The 25873-nt window shown below is 47.4% G+C and overlaps 1 protein-coding gene across 2 annotated transcripts in view; it reads right to left on the bottom strand.

Annotated features, from left to right (window-relative positions):
* LOC138246273 (branched-chain-amino-acid aminotransferase, cytosolic-like) overlaps window positions 1–25873 on the bottom strand; it is a 247971-nt gene that overhangs the window by 83835 nt on the left and 138263 nt on the right. For both annotated transcript variants that reach the window (XM_069200703.1, XM_069200704.1), the window contains exons 7-8: window positions 15471–15613; window positions 11226–11311 (exon numbers count right to left, since the gene is read on the bottom strand). In XM_069200703.1, coding sequence (XP_069056804.1) covers window positions 11226–11311; window positions 15471–15613 — 229 coding nt within the window. The remainder of the gene's footprint in view (window positions 1–11225; window positions 11312–15470; window positions 15614–25873) is intronic.

The raw sequence follows: 25873 nt of genomic DNA, 5'->3' as shown, positions 1-25873 counted from the left end.
TTGTATACCGGCTGTTGTCTTTTCGGTCCCCCATCTTGACCCCAACACCTGAGGAGTTGCGACTTAGCCGTGAGCGGCTGGTTGCCCAGAGGGAAGTTACTATAACCTTTGGAGTTGTGGTGGGGTAAAGTTAACTGGAAGCGTGTGCGCATCCACTTGCCAGTTATTAGGGCATTGCATTCAGATGCCGGGAGTGAGTGCATGCAAGAGTGAGTGCCTGTGCAACACTGACAACTGATACCTGGGCCCATGCCTATGCGTGGGATAGATGTGAGGGAGTGAGTCCGAGCAAGAACACAGAGAGCCCTTGGTGTTGCTGAAAACTCTGGCTCTGTCAGGGAGTTCATAAGGTTGAAATCACATTTTACTAGCGTGATTGAGGCCGTGGGTGTAGGTGGGACTGTGGCTCTACTGTGATATACATTGTGCTGCAACTGTCAGCCCCGGGTCGCACCCTGGATTGCATGTGTTACACTGGTTGTGGGTAACGTGAGGGTTGACCTAGTGCTGACAGTGGGAGGGCACCTTATGGAGGTGCAGAGAGGGAATGAATGGTTTCCTCAATGTTTATACAGTGATCAATGTTTAACGCAGTGGGGCCTATGATTGTGTGTTGCGTTCTTCAGTAAGATTCACGCCCAAGCGTACATTGCATATTGTTGCGTGCGAATTCACATTTACGCTGAGATCACACTGTAATCAAACTGTGTTACGCGTGTGTGTTGAATAGAATCTTTTAATAGATACAACTAATCTGAAGTCTCTTCTTGGGGTCATTCAGCCAAGGTGTTGTGGGAAAGTGAGGTGTTGTTGCTTTACACCTTGCCTCCGAGAGAAGTCAGACGGCTCCGCACGAAGCTACCCAAGGTTATCTAGCAGGTGTACTTGACCACCCAGGACAGGAGTGGCACGTTCCGTCTGGCTGAACATAAGCTTTAGCCAACCAGACTGAGATGCCACCAACAAGAATGTTATGGCCATCAGCTTAGTTTTGATGATTGTAACTGGGTGTGGTTTGAATGGTCTGAGGGCAGCTGTTATTGTGCTTGGTGTATTGGTTAAAGGTAAGGGTTGTCCTCATGTTTTGGTTATTCACCTTGACATAAATGACCTTGTTGGCGCTACAGAAGACTATGAAAAGGTGATTTACGCAAGATTAAACAGATATGGTCAGGTACATCCATTTTGTAAACCAAGTTGATTCTGAGAAGGCAGTGGAGGGGAGCACTCAAACAGTCAGTGACAGATTGGGCTAGAAGGCAGGTTAACTGTGAGATGAGGAATTTTTGTAAGGAAGAATGTGTTGGCAGACTTTGAAATGGGGATTTTTTTTTTCAGATGCCTAATATTTCAGGGATGATGTGGAACACTTGATTGTACTGGGTATAGGCTTTATCTGATAAAATTGAGTGAAATGCTGGTAGCAATCTGGAGAGCAAACTGGTGGGTGTATGGGACAGAAAAACTCCTGCAGGAGGGTGTCTCTGGGTTTTAGGTTTGCAGGTTTTTAGTTATAGGTTACAACCATTGGATGATCTTGTTACTGGTCGGGTTATCCAGCTTGAGGGAGGGAAAGGGGCACAGGGTTAATGTGGGTGTTGTTGTTATGTGTTTAAGCACAATTAGTTTAGAAATGTTTTAGCCACTGGGGCCTGATTTATGATGGACATTTGAGAGAGTGGCTGAGTGGGGAATTGTTTCAGAGTTATGCGTGGGTCAAAGTTTGTTGGGGTGGGTCAGGATTAATTTGATGTAAAGTGAGGTGAATGTATGTCGTAACAACGCATGCCAGAACAACGCATGCCTGAACAACTAGGTCGGAACAACGACCGTGTTGTTACCACTAATGCCTTTACCACGAATGCCTAAACAAAAATTTTTCGTTGTAAAGGCATTCCTAGTAAATGCATTAGTGATAGGCATGCATGGTTCCAGCATGCGTCCCTCCTGGCCCCCCACCCCTAAAAATTACTGCGAGCCCCCCTCCCCTAAAACCACGCCAACCCCCCATCACCCTTGCCCCTAAAACTACCTTAACCCCCACCTCGTCCCTAAAATTACTGCGACTCCCACTCTGCCCCTAAAACAACCCCAACCCCCACCCCATCCCTGAAACCTAAAGTACCACAGCCCCCACCCCTAAAACCACCCCACCCCTAAAACTACGCTGAGCCCCCACCCCGCCCCTAAAACCTAAACTCCCCCAACCCCTCACACCGCTCCTAAAATTACCCGACCCCCCCAACCCACCCCTAAAACCTAAAACCACCCCAACCCCACCCCTAAAACAACCCCAACCCCCACCCCATCCCTAAAACCTAAACTACTCCAACCACCACCCCTAAAACCACCCAAACACCCCTGCCCCTAAAACTACCCCGAGCCCCCCACCCCTAAAACCTAAACCCCCCCAACCCACCCCTGAAACCTAAAAGCACCCCTACCCCCACCCCATCCCTAAAAGCTAAACTACCCCAACCCCCACCCCTAAAACCTAAAACCACCCCAAAACCCCCGCCCCTAAAATTACCCCGAGCACCCCACCACTAAAACCTAAAACCCCCCCACCCCACCCCTAAAATTACCCAACCCACACCTAAAACCACCCCAACCCCCACCCCTAAAACCACCCCAACATCCCCGCCCCTAAAACTACCCCGAGCCCCCCATCCGGCCCCTAAAACTTTAAAAAATAAAAATAAAAAACACCCCCCCAACCCACCCCTAAAACAACCCCCACCCCATCCCTAAAACCTAAACTACCCCAAACCCACCCCTAAAACCACCCCAACACCCCTGCCCCTAAAACTACCCCGAGCCCTCACCCCGCCCCTAAAACTTAAACCCCCCCCACCCCCAACCCCTGAAACCTAAAAGCACCCCAACTCCACCTCATCCCTAAAACCTAAACTACCCCAACCCCCACCCCTAAAACCTAAAACCACCCCAACGCCCCCAAAACTACCCCGAGCCCCCACCCCGCCCCTAAAACCTAAACCCCCAACCCCGCCCCTAAAATTACCCGACCCCCCAACCCACCCCTAAAACCTAAACTACCCCAACCCCCACACCTAAAACCACCCCTGCCCCTAAAACTACCCGAGCACCCCACCACTAAAACCTAAAACCACCCCAACACTACCACGAGCCCCCACCCCGCCCCTAAAACCTAAACCCTCCAACCCCCCGCCCCATCCCTAAAATTACCCGACCTCCCAACCCACCCCTAAAACCACCCCAACCCCCACCCCATCTCTAAAACCTAAACCACCCCAACTCCCACCCCCAAAACCTAAAACCACCCCAACACCCCTGCCCCTAAAACTACCCCAAGCCCCCCACCCGGCCCCTAAAACCTAAAAAAACACCCAACCCGCCCCTAAAATCACCCGACCCCCAACCAACCCCCAAAACTTAAAACCACCCCCACCCCTAAAATTACCTGACCCCTAACCAACCCCTAAAACCTAAAACCACCCCAACCCCCGCCCCTAAAACTATCCAAACCCCCGTTCCCCCACCCCTAAACCACCCCAAAAACAAAAAATAACCTGGCCCCTCTCCCCTAAACCACCCGACGCCCCCTCCCCTCAAACTAAAAATACCCCAAACCCCCGCCCCTAAAACTAAAACCTCAACCCCCCACCCCACCCCTAAAACTAAAAATACCCTGACCCCCCATCCCCTAAAACAGCCCCACTAACCTGACTCATCACGTTGTCCTCCTCAGCCGACTCCCTTCTTCTTTGCCTTAACCACTCATGTGCGCGGTTCAGCACATGCGTGGTTAAGGCACAAAGCAACGAAGTCGTGGTTAGCAAAAGCGTTGTTCCACTTTCGTTGTCCACGACTTCGTTGTTAGGGAGTAGTGGTTCAGAGCGTTTCCCAAGTGAGGTAGGTAGTGTCTAAGACATTTGCAGGGTACTGTTGTGATCTGCAACTGCACCAGCTATCTCCCCGACCCACCTCCTCAACCTGGGCTTTTCAGCAAGATAGTGTTGCTGATGAACCATGCTCTGCGTGATTGGTAGATCCATTTGGTGACAGTTTACGATGTGGGATAAACTGCAGGGGTCCTCTTTTTCAGAAGATAGTAGGGAAGGTTATCTGCAGATAAAGAGTGGCCAAAAATGTTTACCCTGTTCTCCTCCTCACAAAACCCCCGCTCAATCCTCCCACCTCACCGCCCACCAACCCAGTAAGCAGGATGGAAGATCTTGTTGCAGAGAACTGTTAAGATAACGCTCAGGATTAGGTTGAGTTTTGGACCAATTAGGGATACTGTGGCTATTTGGAATGACACAGGTGCATAGGTCAAATGGAGATACATTGTATTTTTCACTGACAAGCAGGTGTGGTCAATGTTTGGTTGCAGACAGGTGGGTGTTTAGTTGTAGGTTGCAAGCACTGGCTGGTATTGCTACTACTCGAGAAGTCCAGCTTGAGGGAGAGAGAGAGGTGTAGGGTTGGGGGGGCTGGGTGGTTATGTGTTGGAGAGCAGGGGCCCAATTTATGAATGGACTTTTGAGAGGACATTTAAGAGTGGAACTGTTACAGAGTTACACTTAAGTCAAGGTTTGTTGAGGAGTTTAAGGGTGGGATTTAAGGGTCAGGATTAACTTGATGTATAGTGAAGTCTGCAGTTAGTGCGCAAGGTATTTGCCAGAAACTGTAGTGATATGCACCTGTCTCATTAAAGCAGCACTTTCCACATAAATATTGGATGGTTCTTCATGCAGTGCCAATTTACTCAAAGGGGTTGTGGGGGTGGCAGCGATGTTCAGAGCTATAATCCCTCCCCAACCCCACTGGGGTTTTCAGGCGGGTGGTGTGGTGACAGTTTAAGGTGAGAGGATAGCTGCTGGGATCATCTTTCCAGGAAGACATAGGCAAGATTACCGGCAGATAAAGAGTGCCCAAAAATGCTTACCCTGCCTTGCTATCCCTCCCCGTCCAGTAAGCAGGTTGCAAGATCTTGTGAAGAACTGTAAAGCTGCCACTAAGGATTAAGTTGTGTTTCAGAAGAATCAGGGATACTATGGCAGGGTGGGATGATGCAAATGCATAGCTCAAGTGTGGTTATGTTGCATTTGTTGCTGACGAGCAGATGCAGTCAGTGTTTGATAGCGGGTTGGTAGGTTTTTGTCTGTTGCAAGCACTGATTGGCCATGCTACTATTCAGACATTCCAGCTTGAAAGAGAGAAAAGGTGTGGGGTTGGGAAAGCTTTGTTGTGGGTGTGTGTTGAAGCATAATTGGTTTAAAGGCTTTTGCCAAGAGGCCAGATTAATTAGTGGAATTTTGAGAGGGCATTTTAGTGAGGGATTGCTACAGAATTACACTTAGGTCAAATACTTTTGGGATATTTTAGAGTGAGATTTTTTAGTTAGGCTTAATTTGAGGTATAGTGAGGTTGGTAGTCAATCTGTAACGCATTTGCCAGAAATGGTTGTGGTATGCATGGTCTCATTAAAGTAGCCATTTCCACACAAAAAATAGAGTGGTCCTTCATATAGCGCCATCTCACCTGTTAGAACAATTACACACAAGCCCGTTTCTTACAATGGTGAGAGCTTCACAGCAGCTTTTCAACTTGTGACGACAACTGTCCCGACAGTGGATGGTTACAGTCATCCAATGTACTTGCACCACAGATGATGGACCTGCTGTGTGTGACCTGTGAGTGACAACCTACCTAGTGCTCATCAATATTAACTCTGCATTAATTGGGACCATACTACCTCCACAGAGCAGGTGCAGGCATTTTTGCCACCTGGGGATGTTACATTTTGCCACCATTTCCTAGGCGGGGGTCACATTTCTACAAAGGGAAATTCAATACATCCATAGACCCGGAACTGGTGCTGCCCTAGTTGAACATCTAAAACAGTCTTGCCCTAATACTGACCCTGCACCCTCACTGCATGAGCTGAAGTCTAAAGGGCTGCAATCACAAACTATTTCCTGCACGTAAATGTAACTTATGGCTGTAAAAGGTATTATGGGCACACAAACCTGGAACACAAGTCGCACATACAGGATCTATGGTCATGCTTACATTGGCAATTATCACTCTGACCTGTGCAAACATATTGCAGTTGCCTGGTTTTTTTTAGGTGGTAAATCATACGCAATACAATTATAAACACACTAGAATAGTGTGCAGTAAAGTGTGCAAACGGGCATCTGTGTTTCAGGGAGAACGAGACATGGAAATGTTGCAGCAGCCGCATCCAAACATCTGCACATTGTAAGTAATTCAGACAATGCACACACATCAGGGTTATAGCTATGGCAGAGAAGACCGAAAATGATTGTTTACATTTGTGCACGGTTCAAGGGGGAGGGGCTGAATCAGAAATCTCTTCAGTCTGAACCAGCCTGAATATGCATGCAGCGTCAGATTGGCAGGACAGGCAATCGGCAATTGCATGAGGGGCCTGAGGCAAAGGCAAGCTGGTGGACTGGTTTTTACAGCTGTAGATAAAATCACTTTTGCCTAGGTCAGCTTGGCTGCTGGCACTTAGCCCTAAAGGCTACTGCAAACTTAGTGTGAAGTTTGGAGCTCATTATAATCAAATATAGAAAATGGCTGGCTCACTGTTGCATGCAGTAGAACAATGGGCCAAACAGAGTGAGCACAGCATGTGGCGAGTCTCCTCCATCCTGAGTCTCTCAGCTTGACAGTGAGGCCACTAGGATTGGCTGTGCTATTTTGAGCATCACAGCAGACACTAATATTACTTGAGGGTGGGGTGAAAGGGGCTGTGCAGGGAGACGGATTATGGTTGCTGGCTATCTAAGAGGCTCTACTTTCATCTCCAGCAGCAGACAGACAAGCCCTAGGTGTAGGAAAGTTCCCCATTTTGCCATGGTTACCCCCCCACACACAGACTTTTTGGCAGTGGTACACCAAGGGTCCTGTGGCCAGGCAGGGCCTCTAAGGATTGCAGCATGTTTTGTGCCACCCCAGGGGATCCCTCAACAAACACATGAACAGTGCCATTGCACATTGTGTGTGTTAGTGGGGAGAAAAAGTTAAAGTACACATCCCTCTTTGGGAGCAATGCCCCCAAACCACTGCCTGTGGCATAGGTAAGTCACCCTTCTAGCAGGCCTTACAGCCCTAAGGCAGGATGTAATATACCGCAAGGTGAGGGCATAGCTGCAAGCGCAATATCTCCCTACAGTGTCTAAGTCCATTCTTAGACATTGTAACTGCCATATTGAGTACATGGGCTGGGAGTTTGTAATTACGAACTCCACAGTTCCATGATGGCTTCACTGAAAACTGGGAAGTTTGGTATCCAACTTTTCAGCTCAATAAACCCACACTGATGCCAGTGTTGGATTTATTGGAAAATGCACACATATGGCATCTTAGACATGCCCCCTGCATTTCACCCAACCCTTTAGTGTAAGGTTGACTGGTCTGTGCCAGCCTGTCAATAACAGACAAGATTCAGACCCCAGGGGATGAGAGCCTTTGTGCTCTCTGGGGTCAAGGCCTGCTCTGGGTGGAGGTGCTTCACACCTCCCCCCTGCAAGACTTGACGGTGAGCCTTTAATGCTCCTGCCTTTTGTTGCACTGCCCCAGGGCACTCCAGCTAGTGAGGATGCTACCTCCCCCTCTTTGACCAGGCCCCAATTTTGGCGGCAGGTCCAGCAGGAAAAGTACTAAACACCAGAAGGAGTGTCCACCCCAGCTGAGACCACCCCTAGGGTGCCCAGAGCTGACGGGAACCGCTCCTGGCAGAATCCTCCATATCTTGCTTTGGAGGATGAGAGCCAACAGGGTTAGGAATGTGCTCTTCACTCCCAAAAGGGAGTGAGCAAAGGAAGGGTGTAGCCACTCTCAGGGACAGAAGCCATTGGCTACTGGCCACTGACCCCACTAACACCCCTAAATCTAGTATTTAGGGGCACCCCTGAACCTTGCTCTTCAGATTCCCAGTGACCTAAAAAGAAGAACTGAAGAGCCTCACCAGCAGAGAAGACTCCAGACAACAACTGACTTGGCCCCAGCCATACCAGCCTTGTCTGCAGCTTCAAGACTCCTCCTACAAGAATACAACTTATCCTGCAGGACAACCAACCTCTGCAAACCCCCAGAGGACTGTCTGCCTACCCAAGGACCAAGATCTCCTGAGAACAGGGCCCTGTCAACAAAGAAATCTCCAAGAAGGACTCCAGAACCGCCCGGATCCGTGAGTCCAGCCCACTCTGCACCCTACACCCAGGTGGTCCACCAGTCTAGCGAAGGTCCACAGGTGATTCTGACCTCGAGTCGACTCTGGGTTGACCCCCTCCTGACCAACACGACTACGCCTGTAGTCTAGATCCAGAGGACCCCCCTGACCGCGACAGGATCCGATGAGGATTTCCAGACACCTAAAGGAACCCCTGCACCCGCAGCCCCCTGGCCTTGAGGAACCCAACCGATGGTCCAGCAACATCCAGTGGGCTCTCTACTTACCTGTTCAGACGTTGGTTTTCTTCAGTCGACTCCCTGGACAAAGTCTACAGCATTTTTGTGGCCCCTGGTTTACCCCCATTGAAAAGGAGTGGGTGCCAGACGCTGTGTTTGCACCCTTCACCCAGCTGCTCTGTGGACACTCTAACCCCTGAAGACAGGGATTGTAAGTTGAGTACTGTCCTGCAAATTGTGTGGTTACTTTTCCTTCCCTAGGACTGCACTGCTTTATGTGAGAAATTGCACTGTCTCCTTTTGAAATTGAAAAGTATTACTTACCTGTAAAATCTTTTACCTGTAAATTCTAAACAAAGTGCATTTGATATTAGAAAGTGATACATTCTTGAAACTGTTCTTACCTGCAACAAAGATCCTTTTGGTTCTAGAAATAAAGTAACAAAGTATATTTTTTGATACATAAAACATTGGCCTAGAGTGAGTCAATGAGTATGTCCCTCATTTCTTGACTATGTGTGTACAACAAATGCTTAGCACTACCCTCTGATAAGCCTAACTGCTCAACCATACTACTCTGTGCACACTATACCATACTTTTGTATAGTAAATAGAGCCAGCTTCCTACACCAGGTGCCTGGTGCCTGGTGCCACCTTGTTATCTTAAAAACTAAGAGGGGACTCCTGTTCACCACTGAATGAAAATAAGAAATAATGCAAACAACAAAATTTAGCAAAAATAAAAATGTTTTGGCAACACAAAACAAATAGATTTTTTTTAAACGTTAGTTCATTCTGGGACAAAGTGACAAAGGGATGAGAGAATAGACATTGCAGAGTAACAAAATGGTTTGAGCAAGGATTGTTATGTGGAGAGAGAAAGAAGGAGAAGTGAGACAGCAGAGTGGAGAAGAATGGCAAAAATATGGGAAGACAAAAAAGGAAATCAAGGGAAAGAAGAAAGGAAAGGTAGAGAAGAGAGGATAAAAATGCTAGGGATGCGGAGGGAGGGAGCGGGAAGAGATTAGGGAGAAGCAATGAAAGACAGCAGAGAAAAGGGCAGAAATTGTTGAAGAGAAAGTGGAAAGCAAAAATAGAGCAGAGGGAAGACAGTGATATCAGAAATGACGCAATTGCCATAGCTGCTCATTTTGGAACTTGAGAAGCAGGTTTGAGTCTCTGCATCTGCATAACTTCCTGTGATTCCGGGCAAATCACGTCATCTACCTGTGCATAAAAAAAATGAATGTGTCCATACATAATTTAACTCATGCCATGTAAACCGCTCCAATACCTTTGGGTAGAGTTTGCACTAGATATAACTGCAAAAAAAGAGTGAATGATGAAGAAAGTGATGGTGAGGGTGTCAAACATTTCACATTCTATGAGAAATAAGGAAGAATGGTTAAAACCTCACATGCACTATCCTAATTCTCTCCATCAGTCTAGGGCTTAGTTTAGAGGTTGTTGGCATTCTAGGAGGGCCTGGTAAAAGTAGAGTACAATCCACCAGTAGAATTTCCTTCATCAAAAGGGTGGAATGGTAGAGGAAATTTCCTCTGGGAATTCTCCTTTGCATTAAACGCTGCCCCGAGCACAGGAGGGCCCTGTTACTGTTTGCAACAACGCAATAAAAGGGCCACATTAGAATAGAACATTAAATATAGTACAAAGGAAGTCAAGGGGCAGAGAGAAGTGACGGAGGCTGACGAGAGAACGTGACGGGAGAAAAGGGGAAGGTTTGCAAGACGGAGAAAGGAAATCAAACTTCAAGGAGAGATACAAAATAACAGGAGGATTAACAGCAAGAGAGATATAAAAATAACTTAAGAAAAACCCCACAGGGGAGACAAGGGCGGGCGGACAAGGGGTAAATGGGAGAGAGAGAGAGAATGGGAGAGAGAGAATGGGAGAGAGAGAGAGAAGGACATAGGTAGAATGAGAGACATCAAGGAGAAGAAAATAAGTAGAGTATGAGAGAAAGAGGAAGAACTAGAGGGAGGGGCAAACATATTGTAAGGGGGGGACGAAAGAAGTGTACAAAGCAAGTAAGAAATGTATATAGAGACACAAAGAGAAAAAAAGGCATTTGGTGTGAATTCTAACAGCTTTTCCAGATTCAAATCAAGTCTCTACGCTCAAAATATTAAGTACCAATCTTTATGCAATCCCCAAAGACATTGTTTGCAGTGAAGCTCCTGAATGACAGCCAAAAGAGGAAGAGCCCTGGATCCATGAGGGTGAATAGAAGCCTCCAGACACGAAGGATGCACATGGTTCTCTGACTCATGGCCCTATATAATACTGGACACTCAGGGATCTTTGGGTTGGGAGGGGGATGGAGGAGCACACAGTATGGGACCATATGTCACCTAAATTCAGGTACCAGAGGTGGAGAAATGTATAGGTCTGAAGATCAGGGGGTGGGGGTGGTTGGGGAAAGAGACCTCCGGGTGAGTTGCAGTGGAATAATAGTGTGTCTAGTGGTGTGTTTGGCCTTGACCAGTGACTCCCTTGAACTTAGAAATCTTAATTTATCAGAGATTTCTCCTAACATTACTCTTGATACTAAGCAACTTTCATGAAAGGTAATTATCCACAGAAGTGGGCCACTTTTTCTTTCGGTTCCTGGGCCTAATTTTGTTCCCATTTCGACCGCGTGGATTTCCAAATTGTACAGAATCAGACCCGTACAAAATAACTATGTGGTTTTCAAACAAGGCATTATACTCTGAGAAAATCAGGGGTAAATGTATCTTAGATGCGACAGTGTTTTTCTACTACTACCCACCACCTACCCACTGAAGCGACATGTCCAGCAGGCTGCGCCTGACAACTCCCGGCAGGATGACGCCGTTCAGCGGAGGGGTCACGAGCTCTTCCTCTGCAATTGTAAAACGAAAACGTCAGCACGCAGCTGCGACCACTCAGGAAATCATAGCTGGGACACAGCTTTCGTTTGGTCCACCGCCCCCTCAGCCGCTCCGGGAAGATGCGCAGGCTGAGCTCAACTTGTAAAATCCACCCCGTAAAGCGTAGTAGTCACCTCAGGCCAAAGGCCGCGTTAATTAATGGCAACGTGGAAGAAATACATTATGCGAACAGATTGCTGTTCGACTTTCACCGAAAGTGAAAAGCAAACAATTATAACACACAATTAACAACAACAGCCTAAGAAATTGGTACATATTCTGTCTTTTACTGGCACTGATGAGACGTCTGGCTGATACACTTTACAAAACAAGTACCATTATTAACATGCATGTCAATAGACCCGATTCAGACGGGAGACTCTCGATTGAATCAAAAATTACTTGGCTGTCTCCCGCCTGAAATTGACTTTTCTTCAATAGAATTCGATGTAGGAAATATATTTTCCGGATTATATTCTTTTTAAATCTCACACCTTCTTCTAGAACGTTGGCATGTATGTTATTAATTTATATTCAAGCATCATAGCCGGACCTTTCCAGAAACTCAAAACAATACCACAGGCATCGCTCTCCTAAAATGGCCTTCAGGAGAGATTGAAAAAAGAAAACATCAAGGAAATCTACAGACTAACATTCACTTCCACGTTCCTTCCGGCATGACTCGCGCTCAAAGATGTATGGCGTGCCGATGATGTATACAAGTTCGGATGTATATGATGCTCTTAATACATACACAGAGCTATGACGCCCCCCAGGCCACAGGTCGGAACACCCGTGAGAGACGACTGCATTTACACAGCATGCTGGGAACCTGTCAAACTCAGCCACTCAGCAGTAGGAATGTTCCTACTGCATATAGTGGTCAGTAAATCAGTAATAATAATAATAATATTAATAGTATATTAAAACAGTGAACCATTAACAAGCTCTCAATCTGTTACACGGATATATTTTATCTGGTTCCTGTTTTTACTAGACACAAAAGCAGACCCAGCCTTGGGTAAGTATTTTAAAAACACCCCACTATGGACTGCAAAGTATCCACGTTGAATCTCGCTATACAGTTTTTGGCACAGTTCGGGCACTTTTCAATATGTGCATTGGGTAGGTCAAAGTCAATCTGTTCACTGCACTATCTGCAGTGCTTAATTTGTAAATAAAAACGTGCCGGTGCCCAAAGCCCTCCTCTTAAACACGCTGTTGCAATTAAATGTGCGAGCACAGGATACTGAGGCAGCCTAATCCTGAAGCCATCTCGGGCCTCTTCGATCCATAAACAGCCACTCCCTTCCCCTTCAGCTCACTCTTTCAGCTTCCTCCTTTTTCTCTTCCTCAGTCTTTCATCTATGCGTCTTTAGCTCGCCATAAATGCTTGAGGCAGAAAAATAAGTGCTGGTGCTCTGCACCAGAAACAACAAGCTCAAATTAAGCACTGACTATCTGAGTGGTACGACTACTTAACCATGAATTACTTAATAATGGACAGTCCAAATTATAGTCAGACGCTATCTCTGGTGGTTCTTGGCACATCCACATCCAGGACACCATCAGACTGAAGACAATGAGGCATACTAAAAGAACCGTCAGGACCACCTCTCTGCAGAAAGTGTGGAAGCACTGTATCATGATTCATCAGCACTACATTTCTGTTCCCCAAAGCCACCTACCTCTCTAATCACTTGTTGACTGTATCATTGCTTTTGACTCTGTACAGCACTCCACTACCTTGATGATGACAAAAACATAACCCACATATGTACAACCCTCAAACATATCTGTTTGTTGATCAATGGAGATAAGGCCATCTGCTTCACATTGAAAAAAAGGGCATTAAGATTTCTTGGCTGTTAGTGCCATTGATACTGATGGGGTTAGATGAGACTCAATAGACTAGTTCTATCTTATATCCCCAATTTTAGATCTGCGCATTGATTAATTAATTACTCGTGTTACGTGTTACTTTTTGCACAAAGGGTTAAAAAAAACCTGTAATCTCACACTTTGAAATACTTCCAAAATGTGTCTGAGAAAAATAGGTCATTGGACGTGGCCCACATTTGCTGAAACCAGGCAGATATGCTAGTGGTCCCTTCTGAGGGGGCAGAGGCAGAGCATTTCCGGATATGCTGTTGCCATGAGAAGGGTAGGTACTGTTTTGCGTATGACAGGGCTCTGTCTACAGTGGCATGGTGGACACAAATGACGGACTGGAACGTTGCCTGAGCAATTCTCAGTGGCTGAGCCTAATTGAAGCATTCCATCTATCACCTTGTTCTTTCAAAGACTGGTGTGAAACACAGATGCAGGTAGATGAGGTGTTGAAGCCTGCTCTAAAGGAACTGGGATTATGCAAACCATTAACATCCACTGGCCCAAGAATTTGCCAGACAAGTGCATAGGTAGATGGGGTCCACTGATCAGCTGTAATGCTGCAACCCAAGAAAACCAACAGACACCACAAGTACACGGGATCTACAGGTGTGGTGATGCCGCAACCCACACTTGTGGATATAAGTGGGAGCCAGAAAGAGCAGGTATGTATCAGAAATCCTATTAGAAGAAAGATCCTAGATTTATGGAGTCAAGGGGAAAGTTAGGAAAATATAAAGGGAGAATAAGAAGTATGGTGAACACACCCCAAAGCTGTACTTGCCTAAAGAGAAAGGATGACACAACAGTATGCCCTTCTCCTCTCTGGCCTTTCTTTACCTGTACACCCAAGCAGTGCATCCTGGGAGGAAGGGTTATAATCGAGTAAACCCAACAGGAAGGGATCGCGTCATTTGATCAGCAAGAGGCCTAAGCAAGAAGGTAAGACGTGCTGAAGCCAGAGGGCAGAAAGCACCTGCAACTATGGAGTGAAAAAAAGGAGCCATGTATAAGCAGAGGAGGAGGACATCTGGTGAGGGTTAAGCAAGAAATGCCTTCGCAATACACAAACTTTGGCTGAACAAACCAGAGGCAGGTAACATGTTTAAAACAAACTGCAAGGCAAACCTAATGGTGAAATACAACGGGTGCAAGTACCAGTTGGTCATGACCCCACCATTATGTACGTAATGGTCACTTCTCAGCGTAGCAAGGCACCAGCAAACCACTATGTTGTTGTAATGAGGCTTGGGACTTGTAAAGCGCATTTGCTTGTTGTGCTATGTACCATCTTTCACTTTTTAATGGTGAATCAAATGACTGGATACAAAAAAAAGCGTGCTATGCAGGTAGTGCTCAAGGTCTATATGGAGCTTTGTCTGGTCCTGGAACCAGCCCTGAATATAGTATCATTTGAAAATGGCATAAATTCAAACCAGCAATTCAATCCCACTTTAAGAAAAGTCATGCACGATAATTTGGACTTTAAAGTACTGAAATGCTCCGCTTTGCCAACCAGATGCTGCACCATTCACAATCTTCAACAATCTCCAAACTTCAACTGTTTCCACCACAAACAAGGTCAAATGGCCAACTGTTTGTAGACCGTTTGGCCTTGGTGGTGGCTGCTGCTTGTGAAGGATGCTTACACATACTACCAATGAGAAAAATCTAGAATCCGTAATTCAGACATCACACTTATTGACAAAACACTCAAACCACACACGTGAAGCTACCCTGTAGGTATAGTATGAAACAGTGATGGGTTAGTTATAAATCACATTTCATATGCTTGGTATTGATGCCTGGTGGAGACTGTCACCCTTTGTAGAATTAGGTCAGAGGTGGAACGCCTTTCAAGTGTACTATAGACTGTACTTCAGTCTATGGCTCTCTGTTCCCTTTTCTGCCGAGAAGGCAGAATGAACAAGCATCCTGTATAAAATATATTGTTTGATAAATACTATTCACTACCACAGAAAGCTCCCTCTGCACTGATATTCACGTCATCTGTCTAGATTTTTCCACAGAATATCAGAGGAGGAGCTCAGGACAGGCCACCCACAGCCACCTGGTTATAAAAGGCATTGTGGTCTGTATGTGCTACATTCAGTGTCATGTGTGTGGGTAATTCAATAGCGCATAGTACTCGGTAGTTAAAAGCCCTTACGCCTCTCGTCCTCCATAACAATGTTTAAATCTAAGTATATAAGAACAAGAGGGTTATTGATGACATCTTACCTCCATGCTCATTGATCCAGTACAAGAAGATGTTCATGGTGCCCACCTCAGTGATCTGGTGGTCATCCCCATAAAGCCAGAGTACCTGCTGGCATCCCTGCTTTGCTGCCTCGTTCTGTACGTGGATAGTCGGACCGTAGTTGCTGCAGAAAAGATAGATTTAATCCTTGGAATTCTTTAATCAATTTTTCATCGTCATCATCATCATCATGAGCAGACACTTATTAGGAACATATCCATGTCCCCTCAGTAATTTGACACCTACAAAGAGAGAAAGAAGCCAATGCCCATCTAATCTGCAATATACCGGGTCTGCTGAACACCACAGACCCTCCTTGGTCATTTGCTCTCACGCTGTAGTCAGTACAGGTTACTGTACGAGGTAACGCGGATGCTCACAGTCTCTTTGTTTAGATCTGTATTGATTCATGACATATCTGGATATATCTGGTGATTATGAATGAGGTGAAGCGGAATTCCCATGTGGAATTTCCCTCTGCTGGATCATAACTCACATGGTGTCCTAGGTGCAGGCAAACCAGACCCAAGGTTACAGGCAGGAAATCTTCGGCGGTAAAATCACTTGAGGTTTCAGCTCCAACAATAACCAGTCCTCTGCCTCCATCCCTGCCTGACATTTTTTTTTATCGCAAGGGGAGGGGGGGGGGTGTTATGCTCAGAGCAGGTGGTAAGTGGGAGCATAAACAGTAATGATGTGCCCATTCCGAGGAGTCTAGATCGTAAATGCACAGTACTGGTGGAAAGTGCATTTTTGTTCATGATAAGCCTTGTTAAAATGTGGAATCTTAGAAGCTGGTGAAGAGAGCGAAAGACGCTTTATAAATCTTGTTTTAACTACGAAATTCTTAAACAGAAACAGTCCTTTTCAAAGATGATACAGGCACAATTACCCACCCGTAGGTGAAATCAGCATACAGCAGTAGGTCTGCATCTTGAAAGTACTGCAGCAGTATTTCCACCCAACCAGTTCGGAAGGTCTAGCTATCACACGGTCATCGCCGATTGGCGTAGAAGATACAAAGTAGGAAATTGTTGCATCTCAAGTAGATAGAAAACGCCATCACTACCATTGTTAGTGCCACCATAATAACACATCACCTTTTTAACATTCTTAGCATTTAAATTAACTTGGGAATGAGAGTGGTAGGTGGGAATTTGCACTCAACTGACCAGCCCCTTCAGTTACAAGGAAAGGTCTGAGAGAGGGCCTCCCTGCAAATTCAACAACCACTGACAAAGCCAATTGGTCAGGGATTAATGTGCTAACACATGCAAACACGAAGTGCACATTTTGTTTGCATATGCCAATACATCGAAGATAGACCAATTGGCTTTTCCAGTGCTAAGAATAGCATGCATGCATCATTTAGCACTAAGTTAAAAGCAACCTATGAATATAATGTCCACACTTTCACTTCCCAATCCAAATGCCACTGAGCTATTCTACTCCCTCCTTCCTACTTACTATTTCAGCAGACACAGCTGTAAACAAGTGACTTCAATTTAGAAACTGTCTAAATACAATTAATTGCTTTTTGCTACTATCCTAGGCAGCTACAGGAACAGATGCATAGGGAAATCTAACTATTGAATGCACACTCTCCTCACTGATCACAATACTAGTCTCAATGTACTCAGTGTTCCCTAAGCCTCTAGTATTTATGTGATACCACAGGTCTCAACATACTAAGTCTTAACCCACGGAGCTGCAGTCTCACCGTGTGTTGGCTCACCATAACCCCACAAACCTGGTCTACTTTGTCTTCCAAATGTATGTAGCCCTTTTCTGGTACTGGTAAAGTGCAGTTTGTAGTGCAGCCCCGCAGAGTATCAAAGTTAAATTGCATGATTGAGTGTTTAACTCATCTCTGTCAGTACACCAGCTTTCATGTACCCATCAGATAAAGTATCTAGAAAGATCAGCATTGATAATTCGTAAGCATGTCTGTTATGTGAACTTCTTTGATGGCACCTAATTCGGTTAAGGTAAATGTAAACAATTTATGTGATAGTCTGAGGTTTACATGAAGGATCCCATTTTCAGTAAACAGGATTTTTACTGTCTGGCCAATTGGTAAAGTCACCTCCAAACCATTTAGTGCAAAAATCAATTACAATATTTGGCTGTGGAATGAAAGTGAAGTGTAGGAAAGTGCCCCCTTTTGACATGGTCACCCCCACTTTTTGCCTGATATTCATTACAATTTTGACTGAAAGTGCACTGGGTTCCTGCTAACCAGGTCCCCAGTGCCAGATCTCGCTCCTTTATATTGTGCAACTGTTCCCCAAATGGCAATACCTTTGGCCCCCCTACAAGTCCCTAGTAAACGGTTCCCCTGGTACCTAGGGTCGGAGTACCAAAAAAGGACCTAAAGGGCTGCAACAGGTATGGGTCACCCTCAGGGACTCCTCACCTAGCACATGCAGGCTGCCATTGCAGGCTGCGTGTCTTGGTACAGCAAAAAGTGAAAACACGACATGGCACACAGCCTGTGTGCCATGCCCCCTAACACTGCACACAATATATGCAAGTCACCCCTACCTGCAGGCCTTACAGCCCTAAGGCACGGTGCATTATATTATATGTGAGGACATATCTGCAAGAGTAGATATGCCCCTGCTATGTCTTTGCCGATTCTTAGACATAGCGAGTGAACATGGAAGCCATTTTAAGTACGTGTGGTGGACACTGGTCAGTATGAGTTCCCCAGCTGCATGATGGCTTCTCCGAAAATAGGAATGTTTGGTATGAAACATCTTGCATTTATAAACCCACAATGATGCCAATGATGGATGTATTAATACATGCACCCAGAGGGCAACACAGAGATAGCTCCTGAAAACCTACCATCTACCCATGTGTGGACTAACCACTTTTAGCCAGCCTGCCACCACCAGATACAAGTCTGCCTCCCCCAACCCCCCCCCCCCAAGGCTGGGAGCATTTGCTCTTGGGGTCAGCTCTGGGAGAGGTGCTTACACACCCCACCCTACAGGATGACCTGCAACGCTGCATTCCAAGGCTGAGGACTTCAAAGAATGCACCGCCTTTGGTATGCAGATATGGCTTCACTCACAGGAGAGCTGCTAACCCCCTTACCCAAGGGACCATTTGGCACCAGGACAGGAAAGAAAGTTAATTTGCAGAAAGGTGTGTCCACTCCTCAGGTCAGTCCCATCCTTTAGGTGAGCTGCCTGATGTGGACACTTCATTCAGAAATCGGCCATCTTGGTGTTGGCAGATTTAGGAACTCTGGGACAGGGTTATGCCTACTTCAAACAGGAAGTGGTCATATATGGGGTGCAGTGACCCCAGGCATAAGCAACCCACACTCTTCGAAATGCCCCTAAATTCAGTATTTAGAGGAGCCTACAAAGAAAAAGGACACTCAAGAGCCACAAAAGCAAAGCCCAAGGAAGAAGCACCTGACTTAGCCCCAGCCCTGCAAGCATGTCTGCTATTCCCACCAATTTGCACCAAAGTCAACTCGTCCTGCAAGCTGCTGTGCCTCACAAAGCCTCGGAGGCTTGCGTGCCTTCAACAAAGACCCAGGAACTCCTGTGGAGCAGTGGAGCTGCTTCCCTGCATCTGGCAGGCACCCCAAGACTGACTGCGAGGACTCCAGATTTCCAAAGACCCGACACCTGGAAGCACTACTGCACCTGTTCCACACAGACGGAGTAGAAGTGGACCAAGGGTGCCAGTGTGGTCCCCCAACCCTCCAGAGACAAAGCCCACCTTGGACTTGCCCAAAGTGGACCCTCTGACGTCATCTGCAGCCTTTGCATGCATGCCCCATCAACTGCGAGTGCTCCAGTGGAGAAAAACTGACGCCTCAAGACACATCTGCACCCGTCGCGCCTATCCCGTGGAGAAGAGTGCTGAAGGTGTCCCCCTCATCCCTGGATATCTACAGATTGGAACCAATGTGGTGGTTACTCTCTACTGGATCCCTAGTCATCACCTGTGTAGGAAGTTGGCTCTGTATGTGCTATTTCAAAGTAAGGAATAGCATGCACAGAGTCCAAGGGTTCCCCTTAGAGGTAAAATAGTGGTAAAAATAGATAATACTAATGCTCTATTTTGTGGTAGTGTGGTCGAGCAGTAGGCTTATCCAAGGAGTAGTGTTAAGCATTTGTTGTACATACACATAGACAATAAATGAGGTACACACACTCAGAGACAAATCCAGCCAATAGGTTTTTATATAGAAAAATATCTTTTCTTAGTTTATTTTAAGAACCACAGGTTCAAATTCTACATGTAATAGCTCATTCGAAAGGTATTGCAGGTAAGTACTTTAGGAACTTCAAATCATAAAAATTGCATGTATACTTTTCAAGTTATTCACAAATAGCTGTTTTAAAAGTGGACACTTAGTGCAATTTTCACAGTTCCTAGGGGAGGTAAGTATTTGTTAGTTTTACCAGGTAAGTAAGACACTTACAGGGTTCAGTTCTTGGTCCAAGGTAGCCCACCGTTGGGGGTTCAGAGCAACCCCAAAGTCACCACACCAGCAGCTCAGGGCCGGTCAGGTGCAGAGTTCAAAGTGGTGCCCAAAACACATAGGCTAGAATGGAGAGAAGGGGGTGCCCCGGTTCCGGTCTGCTTGCAGGTAAGTACCCGCGTCTTCGGAGGGCAGACCAGGGGGGTTTTGTAGGGCACCGGGGGGGACACAAGCCCACAGAGGAATTTCACCCTCAGCAGCGCGGGGGCGGCCGGGTGCAGTGTAGAAACAAGCGTCGGGTTTGTAATGGAAGTCAATGGGAGATCTAGGGATCTCTTCAGCGCTGCAGGCAGGCAAGGGGGGGGTTCCTCGGGGAAACCTCCACTTGGTCAAGGGAGAGGGACTCCTGGGGGTCACTCCTCCAGTGAAAGTCCGGTCCTTCGGGTCCTGGGGGCTGCGGGTGCAGGGTCTCTCCCAGGTGTCGGGACTTAGGATTCAAAGAGTCGCGGTCAGGGGAAGCCTCGGGATTCCCTCTGCAGGCGGCGCTGTGGGGGCTCAGGGGGGACAGGTTTTTGTACTCACAGTCTTAGAGTAGTCCTGGGGTCCCTCCTGAGGTGTTGGATCGCCACCAGCCGAGTCGGGGTCGCCGGGTGCAGTGTTGCAAGTCTCACGCTTCTTGCGGGGAGCTTGCAGGGTTCTTTAAAGCTGCTGGAAACAAAGTTGCAGCTTTTCTTGGAGCAGGTCCGCTGTCCTCGGGAGTTTCTTGTCTTTTCGAAGCAGGGGCAGTCCTCAGAGGATGTCGAGGTCGCTGGTCCCTTTGGAAGGCGTCGCTGGAGCAGGATCTTTGGAAGGCAGGAGACAGGCCGGTGAGTTTCTGGAGCCAAGGCAGTTGTCGTCTTCTGGTCTTCCTCTGCAGGGGTTTTCAGCTAGGCAGTCCTTCTTCTTGTAGTTGCAGGAATCTAATTTTCTAGGGTTCAGGGTAGCCCTTAAATACTAAATTTAAGGGCGTGTTTAGGTCTGGGGGGTTAGTAGCCAATGGCTACTAGCCCTGAGGGTGGGTACACCCTCTTTGTGCCTCCTCCCAAGGGGAGGGGGTCACAATCCTAACCCTATTGGGGGAATCCTCCATCTGCAAGATGGAGGATTTCTAAAAGTTAGAGTCACTTCAGCTCAGGACACCTTAGGGGCTGTCCTGACTGGCCAGTGACTCCTCCTTGTTTTTCTCATTATTTTCTCCGGCCTTGCCGCCAAAAGTGGGGCCTGGCCGGAGGGGGCGGGCAACTCCACTAGCTGGAGTGTCCTGCTGGGTTGGCACAAAGGAGGTGAGCCTTTGAGGCTCACCGCCAGGTGTGACAATTCCTGCCTGGGAGAGGTGTTAGCATCTCCACCCAGTGCAGGCTTTGTTACTGGCCTCAGAGTGACAAAGGCACTCTCCCCATGGGGCCAGCAACATGTCTCGGTTTGTGGCAGGCTGCTAAAACTAGTCAGCCTACACAGATAGTCGGTTAAGTTTCAGGGGGCACCTCTAAGGTGCCCTCTGTGGTGTATTTTTCAATAACATGTACACTGGCATCAGTGTGCATTTATTGTGCTGAGAAGTTTGATACCAAACTTCCCAGTTTTCAGTGTAGCCATTATGGTGCTGTGGAGTTCGTGTTTGACAGACTCCCAGACCATATACTCTTATGGCTACCCTGCACTTACAATGTCTAAGGTTTTGTTTAGACACTGTAGGGGTACCATGCTCATGCACTGGTACCCTCACCCATGGTATAGTGCACCCTGCCTTAGGGCTGTAAGGCCTGCTAGAGGGGTGTCTTACCTATACTGCATAGGCAGTGAGAGGCTGGCATGGCACCCTGAGGGGAGTGCCATGTCGACTTACTCGTTTTGTCCTCACTAGCACACACAAGCTGGCAAGCAGGGTGTCTGTGCTGAGTGAGAGGTCTCCAGGGTGGCATAAGACATGCTGCAGCCCTTAGAGACCTTCCTTGGCATCAGGGCCCTTGGTACTAGAAGTACCAGTTACAAGGGACTTATCTGGATGCCAGGGTCTGCCAATTGTGGATACAAAAGTACAGGTTAGGGAAAGAACACTGGTGCTGGGGCCTGGTTAGCAGGCCTCAGCACACTTTCAATTGTAAACATAGCATCAGCAAAGGCAAAAAGTCAGGGGGCAACCATGCCAAGGAGGCATTTCCTTACACAACCCCCCCCCAAACGAAAGAGGATGAGACTAACCTTTCCCAAGAGAGTCTTCATTTTCTAAGTGGAAGAACCTGGAAAGGCCATCTGCATTGGCATGGGCAGTCCCAGGTCTGTGTTCCACTATAAAGTCCATTCCCTGTAGGGAGATGGACCACCTCAACAGTTTAGGATTTTCACCTTTCATTTGCATCAGCCATTTGAGAGGTCTGTGGTCAGTTTGAACTAGGAAGTGAGTCCCAAAGAGGTATGGTCTCAGCTTCTTCAGGGACCAAACCACAGCAAAGGCCTCCCTCTCAATGGCACTCCAACGCTGCTCCCTGGGGAGTAACCTCCTGCTAATGAAAGCAACAGGCTGGTCAAGGCCATCATCATTTGTTTGGGACAAAACTGCCCCTATCCCATGTTCAGAGGCATCAGTCTGCACAATGAACTGCTTAGAATAATCTGGAGCTTTGAGAACTGGTGCTGAGCACATTGCCTGTTTCAGGGTGTCAAAGGCCTGTTGGCATTCCACAGTCCAGTTCACTTTCTTGGGCATTTTCTTGGAGGTGAGTTCAGTGAGGGCTGTCACAATGGATCCATATCCCTTCACAACCCTCCTGTAATACCCAGTCAAGCCAAGGAATGCCCTGACTTGAGTCTGGGTTTTTGGAGCTACCCAGTCCAGAATAGTCTGGATCTTGGGTTGAAGTGGCGGAACTTGGCCTCCACCTACAAGGTGGCCCAAGTAAACCACAGTTCCCTGCCCTATCTGGCATTTGGATGCCTTGATAGAGAGGCCTGCAGATTGCAGAGCCTTCAAAACCTTCCTCAGGTGGACCAGGTGATCCTGCCAGGTGGAGCTAAAGACAGCAATATCATCAAGATAAGCTGTGCTAAAGGACTCCAAGCCAGCAAGGACTTGATTCACCAACCTTTGGAAGGTGGCAGGGGCATTCTTTAAACCAAAGGGCATAACAGTAAACTGATAATGCCCATCAGGTGTGGAGAATGCTGTCTTTTCTTTTGCTCCAGGTGCCATTTTTATTTGCCAGTACCCTGCTGTCAAGTCAAAGGTACTTAGAAATTTGGCAGCACCTAACTTATCAATGAGCTCATCAGCTCTTGGAATTGGATGGGCATCTGTCTTGGTGACAGAGTTGAGCCCTCTGTAGTCCACACAAAACCTCATCTCTTTCTTTCCATCTTTGGTGTGGGGTTTGGGGACTAAGACCACTGGGCTAGCCCAGGGGCTGTCAGAGCGCTCAATCACTCCCAATTCCAGCATCTTGTGGACTTCCACCTTGATGCTTTCCTTAACATGGTCAGACTGTCTGAAGATTTTGTTCTTGACAGGCATGCTGTCTCCTGTGTCCACATCATGGGTACACAGGTGTGTCTGACCAGGGGTTAGGGAGAACAGCTCAGGAAACTGTTGTAGGACTCTCCTACAATCAGCTTGCTGTTGGCCAGAGAGGGCGTCTGAGTAGATCACTCCATCTACTGTGCCATCTTTTGGGTCTGATGACAGAAGATCAGGGAGAGGTTCACTCTCTGCCTCCTGATCCTCATCTGTTACCATTAACAGATTCACATCAGCCCTGTCATGGAAGAGCTTAAGGCGGTTCACATGGATCACCCTCTTGGGGCTCCTGCTTGTGCCCAGGTCCACCAGGTAGGTGACCTGACTCTTCCTCTCTAGCACTGGGTAAGGGCCACTCCATTTGTCCTGGAGTGCCCTGGGAGCCACAGGCTCCAGAACCCAGACTTTCTGCCCTGGTTGGAACTCAACCAGTGCAGCCTTTTGGTCATACCAAAACTTCTGGAGCTGTTGGCTGGCCTCAAGGTTTTTGGTTGCCTTTTCCATGTACTCTGCCATTCTAGAGCGAAGGCCAAGTACATAGTCCACTATGTCTTGTTTTGGCTCATGGAGAGGTCTCTCCCAGCCTTCTTTAACAAGAGCAAGTGGTCCCCTTACAGGATGACCAAACAGAAGTTCAAAGGGTGAGAACCCTACTCCCTTCTGTGGTACCTCCCTGTAAGCGAAAAGCAGACATGGCAGGAGGACATCCCATCTCCTTTTGAGTTTTTCTGGGAGCCCCATGATCATGCCCTTTAATGTCTTGTTGAATCTCTCAACTAAGCCATTAGTTTGTGGATGGTAAGGTGTAGTGAATTTATAAGTCACTCCACACTCATTCCACATGTGCTTTAGGTATGCTGACATGAAGTTGGTACCTCTGTCAGACACCACCTCCTTAGGGAAACCCACTCTGGTAAAGATACCAATGAGGGCCTTGGCTACTGCAGGGGCAGTAGTCGACCTAAGGGGAATAGCTTCAGGATACCTGGTAGCATGATCCACTACTACCAGGATATACATATTCCCTGAGGCTGTGGGAGGTTCCAGTGGACCAACTATGTCCACACCCACTCTTTCAAAGGGCACCCCCACCACTGGAAGTGGAATGAGGGGGGCCTTTGGATGCCCACCTGTCTTACCACTGGCTTGACAGGTGGGGCAGGAGAGGCAAAACTCCTTAACCATGTTGGACATATTGGGCCAGTAGAAGTGGTTGACTAACCTCTCCCACGTCTTGGTTTGTCCCAAATGTCCAGCAAGGGGAATGTCATGGGCCAATGTTAGGATGAACTCTCTGAACAGCTGAGGCACTACCACTCTCCTAGTGGCACCAGGTTTGGGGTCTCTGGCCTCAGTGTACAGGAGCCCATCTTCCCAATAGACCCTATGTGTTCCATTTTTCTTGCCTTTGGACTCTTCAGCAGCTTGCTGCCTAAGGCCTTCAAGAGAGGGACAGGTTTCTTGTCCCTTACACAGCTCTTCCCTGGAGGGTCCCCCTGGGCCTAAGAGCTCAACCTGATAAGGTTCAAGCTCCAAAGGCTCAGTTCCCTCAGAGGGCAGAACTTCTTCCTGAGAAGAGAGGTTCCCTTTCTTTTGCTGTGTTGCAGTTGGCTTCCCAACTGACTTTCCTGTTCTCTTGGTAGGCTGGGCCATTTTTCCAGACTCCAGCTCTACTTTTTCACCCTGTGCCTTGCATTGTGCTCTTGTTTTCACACACACCAGTTCAGGGATACCCAGCATTGCTGCATGGGTTTTTAGCTCTACCTCAGCCCATGCTGAGGACTCCAGGTCATTTCCAAGCAGACAGTCCACTGGGATATTTGAGGAGACCACCACCTGTTTCAGGCCATTGACCCCTCCCCATTCTAAAGTAACCATTGCCATGGGATGTACTTTTCTCTGATTGTCAGCGTTGGTGACTGTGTAAGTTTTTCCAGTCAGGTATTGGCCAGGGGAAACCAGTTTCTCTGTCACCATGGTGACACTGGCACCTGTATCCCTCAGGCCCTCTATTCTAGTCCCATTAATTAAGAGTTGCTGTCTGTATTTTTGCATGTTAGGCGGCCAGACAGCTAGTGTGGCTAAATCCACCCCACCCTCAGAAACTAGAGTAGCTTCAGTGTGAACCCTGATTTGCTCTGGGCACACGGTTGATCCCACTTGGAGACTAGCCATACCAGTGTTACCTGGATGGGAGTTTGGAGTGGAACCCTTCTTGGGACAGGCCTTGTCTCCAGTTTGGTGTCCATGCTGTTTACAGCTATGACACCAGGCCTTTTTGGGATCAAAGTTTTTACCCTTGTACCCATTGTTTTGTGAAGAGGCTCTGGGCCCACCCTCCTGTGCAGGTTTTTGGGGGCCTGTAGAAGACTCTTTACTATTTT

Source organism: Pleurodeles waltl, chromosome 7 (assembly GCF_031143425.1).
Source record: "Pleurodeles waltl isolate 20211129_DDA chromosome 7, aPleWal1.hap1.20221129, whole genome shotgun sequence".
NCBI lineage: Eukaryota > Metazoa > Chordata > Amphibia > Caudata > Salamandridae > Pleurodeles > Pleurodeles waltl.
This window is presented reverse-complemented; position numbering and strand designations above follow the sequence as displayed.